Genomic DNA, 21,096 nt, shown 5'->3' with positions numbered 1-21,096 from the left:
ATTTCTGCACAAACTGTCAGAAACCGTCTCAAGGAAGCTCATCTGCGTGCCCGTCGTCCTCACCAAGGTCTTGGCCTGACTGCGTCGGCGTCATAACCGACTTCAGTGGGCAAATGCTCACCTTCGATAGCCACTGGCACACTGGAGAAGTGTGCTCTTCATGGATGAATCCTGGGTTTAACTGTACCGGGCAGATGACCGGACGTCGTTTGGGCAAGCGGTTTGCCGATATCAAGTTATGAACAGAGTGCTCCAAGGTGGTGGTGCGGTTATGGTATGGGCAGGCATAAGGTACAGACAATGAACATAATTGCATTTTATCGATGGCAATTTGAATGCACAGAGATACCGTGACAAAGTCCTGAGGCCCATTGTCATGCCATTCATCCGCCGCCATCACCTCATGTTTCAGCATGATAATGCACAGCCCCATGTCATAAGGAACAGTACAGAATTCCTGGAAGCTGAAAATGTCCCAGTACTTCCATGATCTGCATACTCACCAGACATGTCACCAATTGAGAACGTTTGGGATGCTCTGGATCGACGTGCAAGGCAGCGTGTTCCAGTTCCCGCCAATATCCAGCAACTTCACACAGCCATTGAAGAGGAGTGGGACAACATTCCACAGGCCACAATCAACAGCCTGATCAACTCTATGCGAAAGAGATGTCGCCCTGCATGAGGCAAATGGTGGTCACACCAGATACTGACTAGTTTTCTGATCCTTGCCAATATTTTTTTTTAAGGTACCTGTGACCAACAGATGCATATCTGTATTCCCAGTCATGTGAAATCCATAAATTAGGGCCTAATGCATTTATTTAAATTGACTGATTTCCTTATATGAACTGTAACAGTAAAATCTTTGAAATTGTTGGAGTTTGTGTTTATATTTTTGTTCAGTGTACATTTCCGGTCACTGGGACCTTGACCTTCATTTTTAGTCAGTCCAATGGCCTTGCTTATTTGTGCCAAATATATGATCGAAAAAATATGGCTCTTTAAATATGGAGATAAATAACCCCTTATTCAACGGAGAAATTTGTTTCCAGTCACTAATGATTCAATATTTCAGTGGGTCCTACCCACTGGGCACAGATGTCAGTTCATCGTTTAGGTTTGATTTACATTTGGTTGAGTTGTCAACTAACGTGAATCCACCAAAAAATCTCACCGTGTCATTGAATTTAGGTAAAAAGTTGGCTGAAAAAAATATGAAATTCTCTTACATTGATGACTTTTTTCAAATCCAATCAGTTTTCCAGGTTGATTCAACGTCATCACATTGATTTTGTTGGGTTGAAATGACGTGGAAACAACGTTGATTCAACCAGTTGTTGCTCAGTGGCTAGGCCATATTTTATTTTATTTATTTTACCGTTATTTTACCAAGTAAGTTGACTGAGAACACGTTCTCATTTGCAGCAACGACCTGGGGAATAGTTACAGGGGAGAGGAGGGGGATGAATGAGCCAATTGTAAACTGGGGATTATTAGGTGACCATGATGGTTTGAGGGCCAGATTGGGAATTTAGCCAGGACACCGGGGTTAACACCCCTACTCTTACGATAAGTGCCATGGGATCTTTAATGACCTCAGAGAGTCAGGACACCCGTTTAACGTCCCATCCGAAAGACGGCACCCTACACAGGGAATTGTCCCCAATCACTGCCCTGGGGCATTGGGATATATTTTAGACCAGAGGAAAGAGTGCCTCCTACTGGCCCTCCAACACCACTTCCAGCAGCATCTGGTCTCCCATCCAGGGACTGACCAGGACCAACCCTGCTTAGCTTCAGAAGCAAGCCAGCAGTGGTATGCAGGGTGGTATATCATTTCACATATGAAAGCCAATCACCATAAAAAATACTTGAGTAGACGCTAAGATTTTTTTTTTTAAATACAAAAAATACAAATCTCAGAAAATGCCATTTAGGTTGCTGTAATATTGACAAAAGGTCAAGGTCATTGTGATTGAACATATTCAGTAGGTTCCATATAGACTGAGTACACCAAACATTAGGAACACCTTCCTAATATTGAGTTGCACCCCCACTTTTGCCCTCAGAACAACCTCAGGGTATGGACTACAAGGTGTCGAAAGCGTTCCACAGGGATGCTAGCCCATGTTGACTCCAATGCTTCCCACAGTTGTGTCAAGTTGGCTGGATGTCCGTTGGGTGGTGGACCATTCTTAAAACACACGGGAAACTGTTCAGTGTGGAAAAACCCAGCAGCATTGCAGTTCTTGACACAAACTGGTGCACCTGGCACCTACAGTACCAGTCAAAAGTTTTGGACACACCTACTCATTCAAGGGTTTTTCTTTATTTTTACTATTTTCTACATTGTAGAATAATAGTGAAGACACCAACATTATGAAATAACCACATATGGAATCTTGTAGCAACCAAAAAAGTGTTAAACAAATCTAAATATATTATCTTCAAAGAAGACACCCTTTGCCTTGATGACCGCTTTGCACACTCTTGGCATTCTCTCAACCAGCTTCACCTGTAATGCTTTTCCAACAGTCTTGAAGGAGTTTCGACATACAGTATGTTGAGCACTTGTTGGCTGCTTTTCCTTCACTCTGTGGTCCAACTCATCCCAAACCATCTCAATTGGGTTGAGGCCTGGTGATTGTGGAGGTCAGGTCATCTGATGCAGCACTCCATCACTTTCCTTCTTGGTCAAATAGTCCTTACACAGCCTGGATGTGTGTTGGGTCATTGTACTGTTGAAAAACAAATGATAGTCCTACTAAGCGCAAACCAGATGGGATGGCGTATCGCTGCAGAATGCTGTGGTAGCCATGCTGCACATGCAGAGATCATCCGTTCACCTACTCTGCGTCTCACAAAGACACGGCGGTTGGAACCAAAAATCTCAAATTTGGACTCATCAGACCAAAGGACCGATTTCCACCAGTCTAATGTCCATTGCTCGTGTGTCTTGGGCCAAGCAAGTCTGTTCTTCTTATTGGTGTCCTTTAGTAGTGGTTTCTTTGCAGCAATTCGACCATGAAGGCCTGATTCACATAGTACCTCTGAACATTTGATGTTGAGATGTGCCTCTTACTTGAAGTCTGTGAAGCATTTATTTGGGCTGCAATTTCTGAGGCTGGTAACTAATGAACTTGTCATCTGCAGCAGAGGTAATTCTGGGTCTTCCTTTCCTGTGGCGGTCCTCATGACAGCCAGTTTCATCATAGTGCTTAATGGTTTTTGTGACTGCACTTGGAGAAACTTCTTGAAATTTTCCATATTGACTGACCTTCATGTCTTAAAGTAATGGTGGACTGTCATTTCTTTTTGCTTATTTGAGCTTTTCTTGCCATGATATGGACTTGGTCTTTTACCAAATAGGGCTATCTTCTGAATACCACCCCTACCTTGTCACAACACAACTGATTGGCTCATACGCAATAAGAAGGAAAGAAATTCTGCAAATTAACTTTTAACAAGGCACACCTGTTAATTGAAATGCATTCCAGGTGACTACCTCATGAAGCTGGTTGAGAGAATGCCAAGAATGTGCAAAGCTGTCATCAAGGCCTAGGGTGGCTACTTTGAAGAATCTCAAATATAAAATATATATTTTTTGGTTAGTACATGATTCCATGTGTTGTTTTATAGTTTTGATGTTTTCACTATTATTCTACAATATATAAAATAGTAAAAAATTTCGAAAAACCCTGGAACGAGTTGGTGTGTCCAAACTTCTGACTGGTACTGTACTTCCATACCCCGTTGAAAGGCACATAACTGTTTTGTCTTGCCCATTCGCCCTCTGAATGACACACATACACAATCCATGTCTCAATTGTCTCAAGGCTTAAAAATCCTTCTTTAACCTGTCTCCTCCCCTTCATCTACACTGATGGAATTAGATTTGACAATTGATGAGAAATTAAAACTATTGAATCCATTTTAGAATAAGGAGGTAAAGTAAAACAATTTGGAAAAAGTAAAGGGGTCTGAATACTTTCCGAATGCACTTTATGTCATGGAAAGAGCAGGAGTTCTTCATGTTTTGTGTACTCAGTTTATACCATTACATATGTGGATATTAAAATAACATAACAATAATAATTTGTGCAAATTTTGACTGAATTTGGTTCAGTGGATACTGAGGGAACATAGGGCTGAGGGAACATAGAACTGAGGGAACATAGTGTGGTCCCCGCCTATATTAACATGCAGCTTTCTGGGTAAATAACAAGTTGTGTCTCCTGTTCACTGGAGCGCAGTGAGTTAGATATGCACAAATGATTCTTACATATTCTCATTACTGTAGCTTTTGACCAAAAACACTATGTATGTTCTTACTGCATCTCTCTCTCTCTCTCTCTCTCTCTCTCACTGTGAGAGTGTCAGAGAGGGCATCTGTTTCAGTCTCCTTTAAGCTAATGGCGTGACTTTCAACTGAAGACTAAAAAAGGCCCTCCCTCCCTCCTTCACAGATGACTGGATCATATTTATTGCCATAAACAAGAGCACTCCAGCTCTGCCAGGGCCATGATATAATACCGTTAGCCTTGGACGTGATTTCTCATCACCATACTTACAATGACAAATGATACGCAAATGCAGCAATGAAGAACAACGTAACATACTCCCTCCTCCTCCCAGAGGTCAAAAAGGTCCACCAAAGTCCCCTCACTCTTTTCTTCCCCCTCTCTCTCTCTCTCTCTCTCTCCATCTCTATTCCTCTTCTAATCTCTTCATATTTAACAGTTCCCTTAACATTCTGTCCAGTTTCTCTCGCTCTCTTTCCCCCACCCTCCCCCTCTTCACGCTCAGCACCCCTTCTCTTGGCTCCTTGACCCTCCTCCTCTCTCTCTCTCTCTCTCTCCCTCTCTCTTGTTCCCTCTCTCTTGGCTGCAACGGAATGGTAAAGAGGAGAGTACAGAATGCCCAGTCGAGCCCCCACAGCGAAGCTATGCCATCTGCAGACCTGGCATAACGCAGCCATGGCTCTCATACAACTACGCAACCCCTGAACTGCCAACATACGAACCAAAGAAAAACACCATCCCCCATTCCTCCGTTTCACCCTCCTCTTCCTCTCTCCTCCACCCTCCTCTTCTTCCATAAACTTCATACCCCCTGTCTCTCCCTCGCTCTTCCTCTCACCCCTCCATACACATCCCCCTCTCCATCTCCTCCTCTGGTGACGTTATTGGCAGTGGGTGAAAGGGAGGAGTTTTTCTGCTCCACTCTGGTTTTATAAGAGGGGGCTGACTGGACTGTGTAGCAGGCTAGGCCTCGTGACAGGTAGCACCCCCTCTGCAGTATTATATAGCACTGAGGACTAAGTCTGTGTCCTAGATGGCGCCCTATTCCCTATATAGTGCACTACTTTTGACCAGGGCCGGATCAAAAGTAGTGCACTACATAGGGAATAGGGTGACATTTGGCCAGAGGCTCTGACAGTATTATATCCCCGTTCCCTTCTGGAATGAGATTAAGATTAAAGGGTGGTGTCATGCACCTCAAGATTGTTGGGGAAGTGTAGCAATACTGGGAGTCAAATGGAACCATCAGTAAATTGACTTTTATCTTCTTCTAAGACTCTTGGTTGTCTATTCCTTGTTCGGGGAGAAACGGATGCTGATGATACTGAATCTACACACTCATTGAAGTTGCGTTACTACGGGGTCCTGTAATTGCAAGTCAAGGGTCACAAGTTAATCGACGGTCTCGATGTAATAGCCCTGAGTGGAAATGGATGTGGTGAGAAATATTGACCATGCGCATCAGACACGGATACACACATGCATGCGTACACACACACATTCACACACTGGCCAGTGATGGAGCTAAGGGAGATTGTGTTGATACACCCACTACCTCCAGTTAGTTGTAAATGAACCCCATGAGCATTCTAGGAGCCTGATGGATTAGTAGAAACATGCCGCAGTGAAATGTTAATGGACATCGATGAAATAATACACAGTCCAAACCTTCTAAAGTGTCCATCATGCATCGCAGCTCTTTGGCTTAATGCATTGTCTCTAAAAGAAAGCCAATCTCCTGAAAGGACTATGGGTGGATCTGCTGCTGAGTGGTAGAGCTCACACACACACACACGCACACGCACACACACACGATCATCATGGCAGTAAGAAGAGCATTCGAGAACAGTGTATAAAAGGTGTTGGGTGTTACGAAACATCCTGATGGGTGAATAAAAAGGTGTTGGGTGTTACGAAACATCCTGATGGGTGAATAAAAGGTGCTGGGTGTTACGAAACATCCTGATGGGTAAATAAAAGGTGCTGGGTGTTACGAAACATCCTGATGGGTGAATAAAAGGTGTTGGGTGTTAGGAAACATCCTGATGGGTGAATAAAAGGTGATGGGTGTTACGAAACATCCTGATGGGTGAATAAAAGGTGCTGGATGTTACGAAACATCCTGATGGGTGAATAAAAGGTGTTGGGTGTTAGGAAACATCCTGATGGGTGAATAAAAGGTGCTGGGTGTTAGGAAACATCCTGATGGGTGAATAAAAGGTGCTGGATGTTACGAAACATCCTGATGGGTGAATAAAAGTTGCTGGGTGTTAGGAAACATCCTGATGGGTGAATAAAAGGTGCTGGATGTTACGAAACATCCTGATGGGTGAATAAAATGTGTTGGGTGTTACGAAACATCCTGATGGGTGAATAAAAGTTGCTGGGTGTTAGGAAACATCCTGATGGGTGAATAAAAGGTGCTGGGTGTTACGAAACATCCTGATGGGTGAATAAAATGTGTTGGGTGTTAGGAAACATCCTGATGGGTGAATAAAAGGTGCTGGGTGTTACGAAACATCCTGATGGGTGAATAAAAGGTGCTGGGTGTTAGGAAACATCCTGATGGGTGAATAAAAGGTGCTGGGTGTTAGGAAACATCCTGATGGGTGAATAAAAGGTGCTGGGTGTTACGAAACATCCTGATGGGTGAATAAAAGGTGCTGGGTGTTAGGAAACATCCTGATGGGTGAATAAAAGGTGCTGGGTGTTACGAAACATCCTGATGGGTGAATAAAAGGTGCTGGGTGTTAGGAAACATCCTGATGGGTGAATAAAAGGTGCTGGATGTTACGAAACATCCTGATGGGTGAATAAAATGTGTTGGGTGTTAGGAAACATCCTGATGGGTGAATAAAAGGTGCTGGGTGTTACGAAACAAGCGGTTCCGCTCATAACGTTGTGCCGCTGCAGCTGCAACCCGAGGCTGTGACTCATGACTCACGCACCGATCGCAGCCAATCACGCGGAACAAAATAATAATTGAGTCAGAGATCAGAGGAAATGGGCCGGGGAAAAGACGGTTCAATCTCCCTCACAAAAGGAGTTAGCGCCGGACTCATTTTTTTACACTGACGTCTGTTCTCTACAGCAGATCTCTCTTTATCTGAATAAGCAATCTGTATTGTTTAAAATGATCTAATAACCCAGCAACTGCTTCCTGCTGTTTTTATAGTCTTCCTCCCCAGTCAGCACAAGCCGTTGAAAAGACTTATTTTCAACGCCTTTTCAACGTCTTTTGCTCATAGGGTCTCATTCTAGGGAAGTGCTTTGAGTGCCATGTACGAAAAGAACAGTGGGAAAACTGTTAGTATATTGGCTGTTATCATATGTATCTGTGAGCACAGTATGTGGTTTGGGTGGGTGGGTGTGCTGCCTGCGGAACATGACTCATCCCAAAAAACGTCAACCTGCGTGGCTGACGGTCTACCTCTGGCCAACATGTTGCAGCACCATTTCCAGAGCGGCTACAGCCTGGTGTAACCCACTTAGAAAAAGTACCACACCCTCATGGGGAAACAGCATGTTGGCTCTTTTAAGGGCGACGGCAAATAGGCCATTCATCTCAATAGCTCTCTCTCAGACAGAATCAGGTAACAACACTGTACGCACAAACCTCCATTTTTCTGTTACTCTCGCTCCCTCTCTATTTTCAGTAAATATTCTTTCTCCCAAACCACCATCACAGTCGTATGCAGTTCTTTATTGTTTTTGTCGTTCGCACACAGTTTTCTCCTCTCTTTCTATCATTACTTGTCTCCTTTGATGTCGGCTTCTCTCCCATCACCTGTCTTGGATCTCTGTCTCAAACACAATCGCTGTCTGCGCCATGCTGACGGCAAAATCGCTGCATTTAGTGAACATTTCTGGGCCGCCTTTGTCCGGGTAGCCATGTCATTTAAAAAGGTGCTGTGACTGGCACAAGACAGACAATAGTCCTGTCCTTGTCATAACAAAAGTCTAGCACACACACAAAATGAGCTTGCACATCCCTGTACAAAAAACAGACAACACACACACACACAGCAATGTCAGCATTGGCACTGTGATAATGGCAGGGCGAGAAGCAATCTGTGTACCCCCACCCTTCTCCATATCAGATGGTTAGCTGCTGTTCTTCAGAGGAACGATCGCTGAGACAAACAGAATCACCCACAAGCACACACAGAGGCGCTGGAGGTGAGGCTGTCCACTCTGTTGCCCCTGTATCATGCGTCTGAAAGTAAGACAGCTGGCCAATCAAAATGCTGCCTAACTCAACACGACACGGGCCACCTTCTGTCCAGCAGGACTCTGGGTAGCCAGACCATTGGTAGGGTGGAGAGGTCTCCAGTATTATTAAATGTGTACGCATATTATATTTTTATTCAATCTAAAATAAAACACAGATTGAGGGAGAGGTCACAAAACAATCAAACAATCTTTGTTATTGTGAGAGGTGAGAGCATAATGCAGTGATGGACATGAGAATAACAACAGGAAAAGGCCCAGTGATGGTTGCCATGGTAAATATGCCCCTCATCACCCACTGAACTTGCTTTCCCTCTTCCCTTTCTTTCTCCCTCTACTTCTCTCTCTCCTGCTCTCGTTTACCCTCCCTGTCTTTTAACCTCTCTTTCCATCCTCCTCCCTTCCTCTCTATTTCTCCTTTCCGCCAGGGTAGCTCCCCCACAGGGCCCAGGCAGAGGGTCATAAGAGGGGGCAGAGAGAGCCGACCTTCAGCCTGTCACGCCAGTTGAGCCAGGACCCAGCGGGAGACAGAACACAGGGAGACACAGCCAGCACCAGAGCAACCCAGCCTGCCTTTAACCCATTTTATGTTTTCATGTTAACTGTTTGTTCGAATATGTTATAGATTCTTCTAAATAATGGGGTGCTGAATCCTCGTAGATAGTCAACAAAATGAACAATACAGCACCATAAAGTATATCATATTATAAACTGGGTAGTTCGAGCCCTGAATGCTGATTGGCTGACAGCCATGGTATATCAGACCGTTTACCACGGGTATGACAAAACATGTATTTTTACAGCTCTAATTACCTTGGTAACCAGTTTAGAATAGCAATAAGGCACCTCGGGGGTTTTTGATATATGGCCGATATACCACGGCTAAGGGCTGTGGTCGAGGCACTCACCGACGCATCGTACATAAAAACAGCGCCATTGGCCATATACCACACCACCTCGGGCCTTATTGCTTAAGTATATCACTGACCAAATAGATTTAACAATAATAAAGGTATATTCAAAAAAAAGGATGTATATTTTTATAGGTATGTGTATGCATATACATTTGAGGTCGGAAGTTTATATATACCTTAACCAAATTGTTTACAGACAGATTATTTCACTTATAATTCACTGTATCACAATTATAGTGGGTCAGAAGTTTACGGACACTAAGTTGACTGTACCTTTAAACAGCTTGGAAAATTCCAGAAAATGATGTCATGGTTTAGAAGCTTCTGATAGGCTAATTGACATCAATTGAGTCAATTGGAGGTGTACCTGTGGATGTATTTCAAGACCTACCTTCAAACTCAGTGCATCTTTGCTTGACATCATAGTAAAATCAAAAGAAATCAGCCAAGACCTCAGAAAAAAAATTGTAGACCTTCACAAGTCTGGTTCATCCTTGGGAGCAATTTCCAAATGCCTGAAGGTACCACGTTCATCTGTACAAACAATAGTATGCAAGTATAAACAACATTGGACCACACAGCCGTCAGCAAAGGACCTTGTGAAGATGCTGGAGGAAACAGGAACAAAAGTATCTATATCCACAGTAAAACGAGTCCTATATCCACATAACCTGAAAGGCCGCTCAGCATGGAAGAAGCCACTGCTTCAAAACCACCATAAAAAAAGCCAGACTACGGTTTGCAACTGCACATGGGGACAAAGATCGTACTTTTTGGAGAAATGTTCTCTGGTCTGATGAAACAAAAATAGAACTGTTTGACCATAATGACCATAGTTATGTTTGGAGGAAAAAGGGGGACGCTTGCAAGCCGAAGAACACCATTCCAACCGTGAAGCACGGGGGTGGCAGCATCATGTTGTGGGGGTGCTTTGCTGCAGGATGGACTGGTACACTTTATATGAATATATTGAAGCAACATCTCAAGACATCAGTCAGGAAGTTACAGCTAGGTCGCAAATGGGTCTTCCAAATGGACAATGACCCCAAGCATACTTCCAAAGTTGTGGCAATATGGCCTAAGGATAACAAAGTCAAGGTATTGGAGTGACCATCACAAAGTCCTGACCTCAATCCAATAGAAAATTTGTGGGCAGAACTGAAAAAGTGTGTGCGAGCAAGGAGGCCTACAAACCTGACTCAGTTACACCAGCTCTGTAAGGAGGAATGGGACAAATTCACCCAACTTATTGTGGGAAGCTTGTGGAAGACTACCCGAAACGTTTGAACCAAGTTAAACAATTTAAAGGCAATGCTATCAAATACTAATTGAGTGTATGTAAACTTCTGACCCACTGGGAATGTGATGAAAGAAATAAAAGCTGAAATAAATAATTATCTCTACTATTATTCTGACATTACACATTCTTAAAATAAAGTGGTGATCCTAACTGACATAAGACAGGGAATTTTTCTTGGATTAAATGTCAGGAATTGTGAAAAACTGAGTTTAAATGTATTTGGCTAAGGTGTATGTAAACTTCTGACTTCAACTGTATATGGATATAAATATTTACCAAAAAAAGATATGGGGGATTGGAAATGATGAAGACAATTACATTGATGGAAGCTACAATCTTTCTGCAATATTAAACTGATCCACGCCTGAAATAAAACATTTAAAAAATGTAAAATAAAGAAATAGATTTCACAAAGCATTATGTAACATTTTAGCCATACTCTCACGTAGACAGACTACTGTCACTGTGGTAAACAATATTTATACTGTCATCATTAGACCCACAGACACATCTAATCTCCTATAGGCCAACTCACATGTGCCAGACAGACTACTGTATCTGTTAAAATCAAATCTCATACATCTGTTTCATAGATTATCTGGCAGTAGGCAATCTCTTAATCTCACATCTGTTGAATAGATTATCCTGTTTCTTACTCAAAGCATTACCAATAACAAATATGTGTAAGCTCAGCTTTACTCAAATCTCATTGTTAAGAGATTTCAAGTTTCTGAGTAAAATATCAGTTTATCTTTTCAAATTACATTACACATACATAGCCTATTTAACTGACACTTGTGGTTGGTTTGACAGAGGCATTAACCTTGATGACCAGACATGAAAATAATGACCTGAAAATACTAATATTGTCAATTATTCTAACCAAAGTGTTGTGAGTTTCAATTCACTAGCTGCGTTTACACAGGCAGCTCAATTCTGATATTTTGTTTCACTAATTGGTCTTTTGACCAATCAGATCAGCTCATTTGTCAATAATTGAGTAAAATATCAGAATTGGGCTGCCTGTGTAAATGCAGCCATAGTGGCATATCACTTGTATTTGTAAGGGAATTTTAGGATCCATTTAGACAGATTTCACCTGTAAACTGGGATGGGCCACACCATGTTTTTCCACCTCAGAGCATGTGAACTGTTTTTGTAACAACACAGCTGCACTGTGGGAGGCATCATGTGTTGGATGATATGGCAGCATATAACCCCCAGGCTCCCACTGTGTGTATTTGTGTCCCTTTTCCACAGGATGTACACCTCTTCACTCCTGCTAATATAGCCTTTCCACTGACTACAGCCGATTACCATCAAATCACTAGTTTCCCCGTGGCTATCAAAGGAATTAACTGGGGGGGAAAGGTTTGGAATCAAGAGAAGAAAACAAATTACTTGAATGGAGCACAACATAGAGAGACAGACAGTGAAAAAAAACCTTGATATGAATCGCAAGAGGAAGACATGGCTTGAGACAAAAACAACTCTAGCACACAAATGATCATGTATTATAATTAACCTTTGTACTGTTTACTAATAAAATAATGATTAGGGCCCAGTGCAGTCAAAGACGTAATTTTCCTGTGTTTTATTTACATTTCCACACTATGAGGTTGGAATAATACTGTCACATTTTGAAAATGATAAAGCCCTTATAGTGGAAGAGCTGTTCGAAAAGACTGATTGAAATGACAGTCTGTTTTGGTGGGATGGAGTTTTGGCCTGCCTGGTGACATTACCAGGTGGTAAATTAGTTAACACACCAATAAGAACGAGAGTTCCAAACCTCTCTGTCAATACCAGGTAGTTTTAGTTTTTTCCACCCTACTCTAACCACTACCAGACAGTCCTAGCCAAATTCTTGCTTGAGGAATTCCTCTATGCTAAGAGGCTATTTTAGTTTATTTTTGACAATTTTTTATTGAAAAAAATCACAGTAAGGTACTTAATTGTTACCCAGAAATGATTTTATATTGAGATAAAAATGGCTGCATTAATCGAGATTGGCAATACATTTCACGTTGAAAGGACAGGAATATCACACAATGAAAAAAATTTACACATTCGCCATCTACCTGTCTATATTCAGCTCCAGTGCGCTGTCCACTGTGCAAAGCGCCAGCTATTAATGTATTATTAAGCCTATTCTTATTAACCAACCTCATACAGGCCTCACAGCTGCAGAAATTATGCTTGACACTGGCTAATTGTCTAAACGAGTTCCTTCCTAACCCCGTGAACCGGAACGAACAATGGCAGAATCTCAGTATACGAGCTGTCCATGCTCAAGACCCGCGACGCTGAGCAACACCACTGACTAGGCTAGCTACTCACCTGTCAGGCTGTCGTAGCACTCGATCTCCGTGATCTCCACGGTTCTCCGCTGCTCTTCCGTCAGCTTGACGGCGGCTTGGCTCAGGAGGTTGACCTGGGAGTCCGTGCTTCCATCCACTAAATGCACCCCTTTCAGCTGCAGCAGAGCCCGGTGGTACTTCCCTATCGCTTCCCGGAATTTCTTCTCCTTGTAGCAGCGGTGCCCCTCCACCTTGAAGTCAATGGCTTTCTGTATGTTTGCCTCCATCTCCATCTGTGCTGAGCCGGCAAGACACCCTCCTCCACCACCACCTCCAACGCCGACGTCTCCCGCGGCCGCCGCCAGGCTCCGGCCCCCCGCCTCTGGGTAGCTCTTCAGGCTCTTTATGGAGTGCTGTTTTGCTTCCATCTCTCTCAGTGGGCACGACTGGACCGGGCCATGCTGTTCCGACGAAGGTCTATTTACTCGGAGAAGACTGGAGCGGCGTGCTGTGCATAAAGAATGCGCGAGACAGGCAGGCAACAACAATAAAGATGAGAGATAGATAATATAAGGAGAGGGTGGTCTAAAAACCTAACACGCACCACGCAAATAGGCTATAAGCTATCACAACAGCTTACACAAATTCAGACTACCGTAAATTGTATTTTATATAAAAATCACAAATAATTGGCTTCGATTCCTGAATTACAAGCTCTCTTCTTCTATCTATTTTTGACCATCGCGCGAGAGGATGCCTTCGATTGTGTCTGCGCTCGAGCCCCCGGCATGCGCCGCTTCAGCACCACAGCCAGCGGACTCAGGCTCGCGCGTGATGCATTGTGGGGGGAAAAGAGGAGTCGTGCGGAGTTCAATCGGATCTTTCACCTTAAAGCTGTAAGCAATCTTCACTTTGATTCATATGATCAATCAAGAGTCATGATGGATGGGTGCAAAGAAACGGAAAATAAAACTAAAAGCAACACCAACATTTGTAATCAGGAGTTGAAATTACTGTATGAATATGCCGGGGGTAGAGACTAAATCTATTCTACAAATCTGTCGTTTTAAAACCTGTAATCAACAACATGATTGTAGTAAGCCTATGCGCTCTAGCTTTGATCCAAATGGCAAGACTTGTCAATTGCGCAAATGAAATCAATGAACTCAAGACTATTCCATATACACTATACATACAAAAGTATGTGGACACCGCTTAAAATTAGTGGATTCGGCTATTTCGGCCACACAGCCATCCAGTGGCGACTCATCATTCAGGGCAGGTGGGGCAGAGTTTTTTGTGTGTGGCGTTAATACATATCACATATCAGTTTGTAAACAATGTATAAAAAAATGTTAATAAAGCCGCATACAAACATGATCTCGACAGGTAGCCTATGGAAGACACATTTCAGTTGAATTCATTCAGTTGTACAGCTGACTAGGCATCTCCTTTGCCTTTTCTTTTTTGCTTTCTTGAGTAAGGCAGCTCCAAAATGCAGGTGTTTCAGCCTAGCTCAGTGCTTTCCGTGGTGGTGGGGCAGCTAGCGGAAAATACTGAGCGTAGGAGTTGGTGATGTTCTCTAGTTGTGCCGTGATTGGCTCAGTGTTCTGTCACTCATGGGACACTACATCAACGCAAAATCTACAGGTAGAGCTAGAAATTCAAGCCCCTTGGGTGCTGCCATAGAGTTACATTAGAAGTGCCCAACCAAGAAGGCTCAAGGTCATTGGCCACAGATAAAATAACGTCAAATCACATTATATCTACCGTAGCTTTGACTGGACTGGACATGTCAACATCATACTTTCAAAATCTTAGCTAGCAAGCTAGACAAGCAGTCATCATCATGAATCAAGTTGACAATCTAATGGCAAATCCTTTTCAATCCCTGTCATTTGATGAAAAATTATCAATAAAACGTATCATTGCTTATCGGCCATTGGACATAAACAAGTTGCAGCGATGTGACAAGATCATAACTTCTGGCCCATGGCGTTGCATTTGAATATTTATCCTTTGAAATAAAATGTTTAAAAAATGACGCCCTTTTTCTCCCCAATTTTGTGATATCCAATTGGTAAAGTTTGAGTACATTGGCCATGCTGTCAATCCAGCATGACTTCTGCCACGTTCAAGACAACTGGAAAATCGGAACTGGGAAATCTCAGACTTCAGTGAGTTCAAGACGACTAGGAAAATACAGAAAATGATTTTGAATGGTCATCCAACTCGGAATTCCAAATCGAGAACTCGTGCCTCTTTCTAGAGCATACAAGAAGGACCGCTGCGCCACCTTCCTGTTCAAGTGAGCACAGCACAACAAGGTGAGTCCAAAAATGAATTGTATGCTGCTGCATAAATTAAGTAATATGCTAGGGAGATACTTATACTGTAGCCAAGAAAGTAATACTAAGTGTATGTTGTGTAGTAAGCTGTTAGTAGCCCATGTCCCTCACCCTAATAATTGTACTGTAAGAATGGCCCATGTTCTGAATTCTGTCGATAGTACATTTCAAAAGTAATTGACAAAGGTGTATTGACTACGTCCGTCCAAGCTTGGATTGCCTCTTATCTACTAGTCGTCCCCTTATGCAATAGCGCGTACATCTCAATTGTCAGTAGAAACCTCATTTGTTTAAGCATGTCAGCCATATCAGCTATGTTTTTTTTAAAGGCAGTAAATGAGGCTGAATTAACTTTTTCCCTGCCAGACAAGGCTCCGCTGATTACCAGGTGTGGCGGTGGTAAGGATTCACTCCATGGTGCTGAAAAGAAAGCTCTGCTGTTGGGACAGCTTTATGTAGGCCCTAACAGTTTGTGGGCACCGTTTGTCACCGTTATAGTGCAATTAATGTACTGTTTAGTGTTGCGGCTTTGCCGGCATGCATAAAACTTTTTTTGCTTAAATTGCCACTGCAGCCATGCAATCTCCATAGACAAAAATTGGCAGTAGAATGGCCTTACTGAAAAGCTCAGTGACTTTCAACGTGGCACTGTCATAGGATGCCACCTTTCCAACAAGTCAGTTCATCACATTTCTGCCCTGCTAGAGCTGCCCAGGTCAACTGTAAGTGCTGTTATTGTGAAGTGGAAACATCTAGGAGCAACAATGGCTCAGCCACAACGTGGTCCACACAAGCTCAAAGAACTGGACCACCGAGTGCTGAAGCACATAAAACAATTCTGTCCTTGGTTGCAACACTCACAACCGAGGTCTAGGCTGCGTCTGGAAGCAACGTCAGCACAATAACTTTTTTGGAGCTTCATGAAATGGGTGTTCATGGCCGAGGAGCCGCACACAAGCCTAAGATTACCATGCGCAATGCCAAGCGTCGGCTGGAGTGGTGTATAGCTCGCCTCCATTTGACTCTGGAGCAGTGGAAACGCATTCTCTGGAGTGATGAATCATGGTTCACCGTCTGGCAGTCCGAAGGATGAATCTGGGTTTGGCAGATGCCAAGAGAACACTACCTGCCCGAATGCATACTGTAAAGTTTTGTAGAGGAGGAATAATGGTCTGGGGCTGTTTTTCATTGTTCAGGCCCCTTAGTTCCAGTGAAAGGAATTACATGTTTTTCTCCCCAATTTCATCATATCCAATTGTTAGTTACAGTCTTGTCCCATCTCTGCAACTCCCATACGGACTCGGGAGAGACGAAGGTCGAGAGCCGCGCGTCCTCAGAAACACAACCCTGCCAAGCCTCACTGCTTCTTGACACAATGCACACTTAACCCGGAAGCCAGCCGCACCAATGTGTCGGAGGAAACACCGTACACCTGGCGACCGTGTCAGCATGCATGCGCCCGGCACGCCACAGGAGTCGCTAGAGTGCAATGGGACAAGGACATCCCTCTCCTACATCCAGACGATGTTGGGCCAATTGTGCGTCGCCTCATGGGTCTCCCGGTCGCAGCCGGCTGCGACACAACCCGGTATCGAACCAGGATCTGTAGTAACGCAGCTAGCACTGCGATGCGGTGCCCTAGACCGCTGCGCCACTCAGGAGGATACGTGAAGGGACATCTTAATGCTAAATCACACAGTGCCTTCGTAAAGTATTCAGACCCCTTGATTTTTCCCACATTGTTACGTTACAGCCTTATTCTAAAATGTATTAAATTGTTTTATTCCTCATCAATCTACACACAATACCCGATAATGACAAAGCAAAACAATTTTTTTTTTTTGAAATTGTTCCTAATTTTTCTTTTTTTTTTACTGAGAAATCACATTTACATAAGTATTCAGACCCTTTACTCAGCACCTTTGGCAGCAATTACAGCCTCGAGTCTTCTTGGGTATGACGCTGCAAGCTTAGCATACCTGTATTTGGGGAGTTTCTCCCATTCTTCTCTGCAGGTCCTCTCAAGCTCTGTGAGGTTTGTAGCTGCACAGCTATTTTCAGGTCTTTCCAGGAATGTTCGATTGGGTTCAAGTCGGTGCTCTGGCTGGGCCACTCAAGGACATTCAGAGACTTGTCCCGAAGCCACTCCTGCATTGTCTTGGCTGTGTGCTTCGGGTCGTTGCCTGTTGGAAGGTGACCCTTCGCCCCAGTCTGAGATCCTGAGCACTCTGGAGCAGGTTTTCATCAAGGATCTCTCTGTACTTTGCTCTGTTCATCTTTCCCTCAATCCTGACTAGTCTCCCAGTCCCTGCTGCTGCTGAAAAACATCCCCACAACATGATGCATCCACCACCATTCTTCACCGTAGGGATGGTGCCAGGTTTCCTCCAGACGTGACACTTGGCATTCAGGCTAAAGAGTTCAGACTTGGTTTCATCAGACCAGAGAATCTTGTTTCTCACAGTCTGAGAGTCTTTAGGTGCCTTTTGTCAAACTAGAAGCGGAATGTCATGTGCCTTTTACAAAGGAGTGGCTTCCGTCTGGCCACTCTACCATAAAGGCCTGATTGGTGGAGTGCTGCAGAGATGTTTGTCCTTCTGGAAGGTTCTCCACAGTGGAACTCTAGAGCACTGTCAGAGTGACCATCAGGTTCTTGGTCACATCCCTGACCAAGGCCATTCTCCCCCGATTGCTTAGTTTGACTAGGCGGCCAGCTCTAGGAAGAGTCTTGATGGTTCCAAACTTCTTCCATTTAAGAATGTTGGAGGCCACTCTGTTCTTTGGGGGCCTTCAATGCTGGCGAATTCCTTTGGTACCCTTCCCCAGATCTGTGCCTTGACACAATCCTGTCTCGGAGCTGTACGGACAATTCCTTCAACCTCATGGCTTGGTTTTTGCTCTGACATGCACTGTCAACTGTGTGACCATAGACAGGTGTGTTTCTTTCCAAATCATGTCCAATCAATGGAATTTACCACAGGTGGACTCCAATCAAGTTATAGAAACATGTCAAGGATGATCAATGGAAACAGGATGCACCTGAGCTCAATTTCAAGTCTCATAGCTAAGGGTCTGAATACTTATGTAAATAAGCTATCTGTTTTTTTAAATTTACAAAAATTTCTAAACACCTGTTTTCGCTTTGTCATTATGGGGAAGTGCGTGTAGATTGCTGAGGAAACTTGTTCATTTAATAAATTTTAGAATAAGGCTGTAACGTAACAAAATGTGGAAAAGGTCAAGGGGTCTGAATAATTTCCAGAGGCACTGTACAAATACGTTCTAGATGATTCTGTTCTTCCAACTTTGTGACAACTGTTTGGGGAAGGCCCTTTCCTGCCACTCTTCTGTTCTTTTTCTCGGGGAAAATGGTGTCCATTTCAATGATCTGTGACCAGATTCCATTGGAACTACAAAAATACCAGTGTTGTGCCCTTTTGTATAGCCTAGCCTGCATTAATTCCGCAGGACGCAAACCTCCACTGGTATAGAATCCATGGCTGTTGTTGTTCGGCCACACTCCACTATTATGAATGTACTGTGCCCATGTTCCACTGTCCACATTAATGAACAGCATCACCTGCTGTGGGACTGTGCTAGTTACTAAGCAGCAGTGACCCAGAGGACTTTCTATCTGGCAAAGCTGCTCTGGCCCTGAAAGATCACGGACACGTAATTACACCCAATCACTTCTCCACTGTAAGATCTGATGAGGACTCTGTTGCAAAAATGGTTTCTGTGCATCATCTAGGTGGGTGCTAGCCTGGGTACCAGTCGGTTTGAGTTATCATTCCACTTCTTGTCATGATCACATGACACAGAGTACAAAGTTTCAAGTTCCTTGGTGTTCACATCATCAACAAACTATGTCCAAACATACAAAGACGACAATGCCTTCTCCTCCTCAGGAGACTGAAAAGATGTATAGTCACAGACTGTTCTCTCTGCCCCCCCCCCCCCCCCCCACTCGCTGTTTACTATCTAAGCATAGTCACTTTACCACTACCTACATGTACAAATTACCTCGACTAACCTGTACCCCCACACATTGACTCGGTACTGGTACCCCCTGTATATACCCTCGTTATTGTTATTTTGTGCCACTTTTTAGAATTGTTTTAACTTTATTTTATTTAGTAAATATTTTCTTAACCAACAATGCAGTTCAAGAAATAGAGTTAAGGGCTTGTAAGTAAGCACCTGTTGTATTCGGTGCATGTTAAAAATTTAATTTGATGTGATTGGATTTGGATTTAGCTAAACAGGTTCTGGATTTCAGGCCAGGTGGGTGCTACACAGTGGTGTAAAGTACTTAAGTAAAAATACTAAAAAAGTACTAAAGTAGTTTTTTGGGGTATATGTAATTTACTTTACTATTTATATTTTTCAATACTTTTACTTCACTATATTCCTAAAGAAAATAATGTACTTTTTACTCCATACATTTTCTCTGACACCCAAAAGTACTCCTTACATTTTGAATGCTTAGCAGGACAGGAAAATGGTCCTATTCACACACTTATCAAAAGAAAATACCAAATACTTTTAGACTTTTACTCAAGTACCATTTTACTGGGTGACTCACTTTTACTTGAGTCATTTTCTATTAAGGTATCTTGACTTTTACTCAAGCATGACAACTGGGTACCTTCCCACCACTGGTGCTACAAATCAGAGGTGAAAGTAGTGACTTAACCCCCTTATGAAGTGAAGGTCTATGAGAGTTCTCTCTCTTCCATGTATTATGTCTGTCTGAAACAGTGAGTGGGAGAAGACTGGACAGGCTGTCACACGTGCACCATCCCTCCCATCTGTCTGTCACTGTCAAAAGCCTGGTTAGTGGTGCCAGCTGTGCTCCTGCCTGTGTTTGTCGATGCAGCGCATTTCTGTGTGAGGGGGAGGCTAAGACACCCATCTCCAGGGAGGTAACACTGACAAGATGGAGAGCTCACTGACTCAACCCCTAACACACAACACTCCCACACATATTATTGAACTCCTCGATAAATGATCAGCTCAATGTCTATTCCACCGAGAAGCCAAATATTGACTCTGGTCTCACACCTCCAATTCCAATGATAGGGTATCTCATTAAAAGAGCAAGGTCCAAAGTACAAGAGCATCCTGTAGGACTGAAATCCTGGGGGACGGGGCGGCTGCAGTAGCTAGCTCAAAGATGGAAGGAAAATAAATCAGGCAAGACTTTTTCCGCCATTTTCTTGTTTATCTTCAAGATCACTTTCTGAAGGCAGGGTGACTTGTTCCATTACATCTTAAAAACGATAAAACCTTGGATGTCGTTTTTTTTGTCATGATTTTCAAATTATATATAGTGTAGCAAAGTTCCGGTGTGAAGTTTAATAAAAAATAAATAAAAGACAGTCTCAAAATGACATTGAGTTGGGTGAACACCTGCTAAGTATTGTATCAATATCAAGGGGACATTACATATCAGTTCCTATACCATGCTGAATTATGACAAACCAGGGGCTTATAGAGGAAAGCACATTACACATTTAGATAGAAAGGGTATGGTGCAGAACTAACATGCTTCTCGTTAGTCAACTAAAGCATCATGTGAGCTCTATACGTTACATTTCTACGTACTGAATAAGCCCCGGGAAAAACCTCACAATAAAATCTACTTCCAGGTCAAGGGTGGGTAACTTCCTATTCCGTGAACAGACAACTCAGAATCTC

The 21,096-nt window shown here is 43.2% G+C and overlaps 1 protein-coding gene across 1 annotated transcript in view; it reads right to left on the bottom strand.

Annotated features, from left to right (window-relative positions):
* LOC129821827 (tetratricopeptide repeat protein 9B-like) overlaps positions 1 to 13,884 on the bottom strand; it is a 36,182-nt gene extending 22,298 nt beyond the window's left edge. Inside the window, exon 1 of the mRNA XM_055879507.1 lies at positions 13,089 to 13,884. Coding sequence (XP_055735482.1) covers positions 13,089 to 13,476 — 388 coding nt within the window. The 5' untranslated portion in view covers positions 13,477 to 13,884. The remainder of the gene's footprint in view (positions 1 to 13,088) is intronic.
* Positions 13,885 to 21,096: the final 7,212 nt, after the last annotated feature.

The sequence above is a fragment of the Salvelinus fontinalis genome, chromosome 24, assembly GCF_029448725.1.
Source record: "Salvelinus fontinalis isolate EN_2023a chromosome 24, ASM2944872v1, whole genome shotgun sequence".
NCBI classification, from domain to species: domain Eukaryota; kingdom Metazoa; phylum Chordata; class Actinopteri; order Salmoniformes; family Salmonidae; genus Salvelinus; species Salvelinus fontinalis.
Note: the sequence above shows the minus strand (reverse complement) of the source record. Positions and strands in the feature narration are given on the sequence as shown.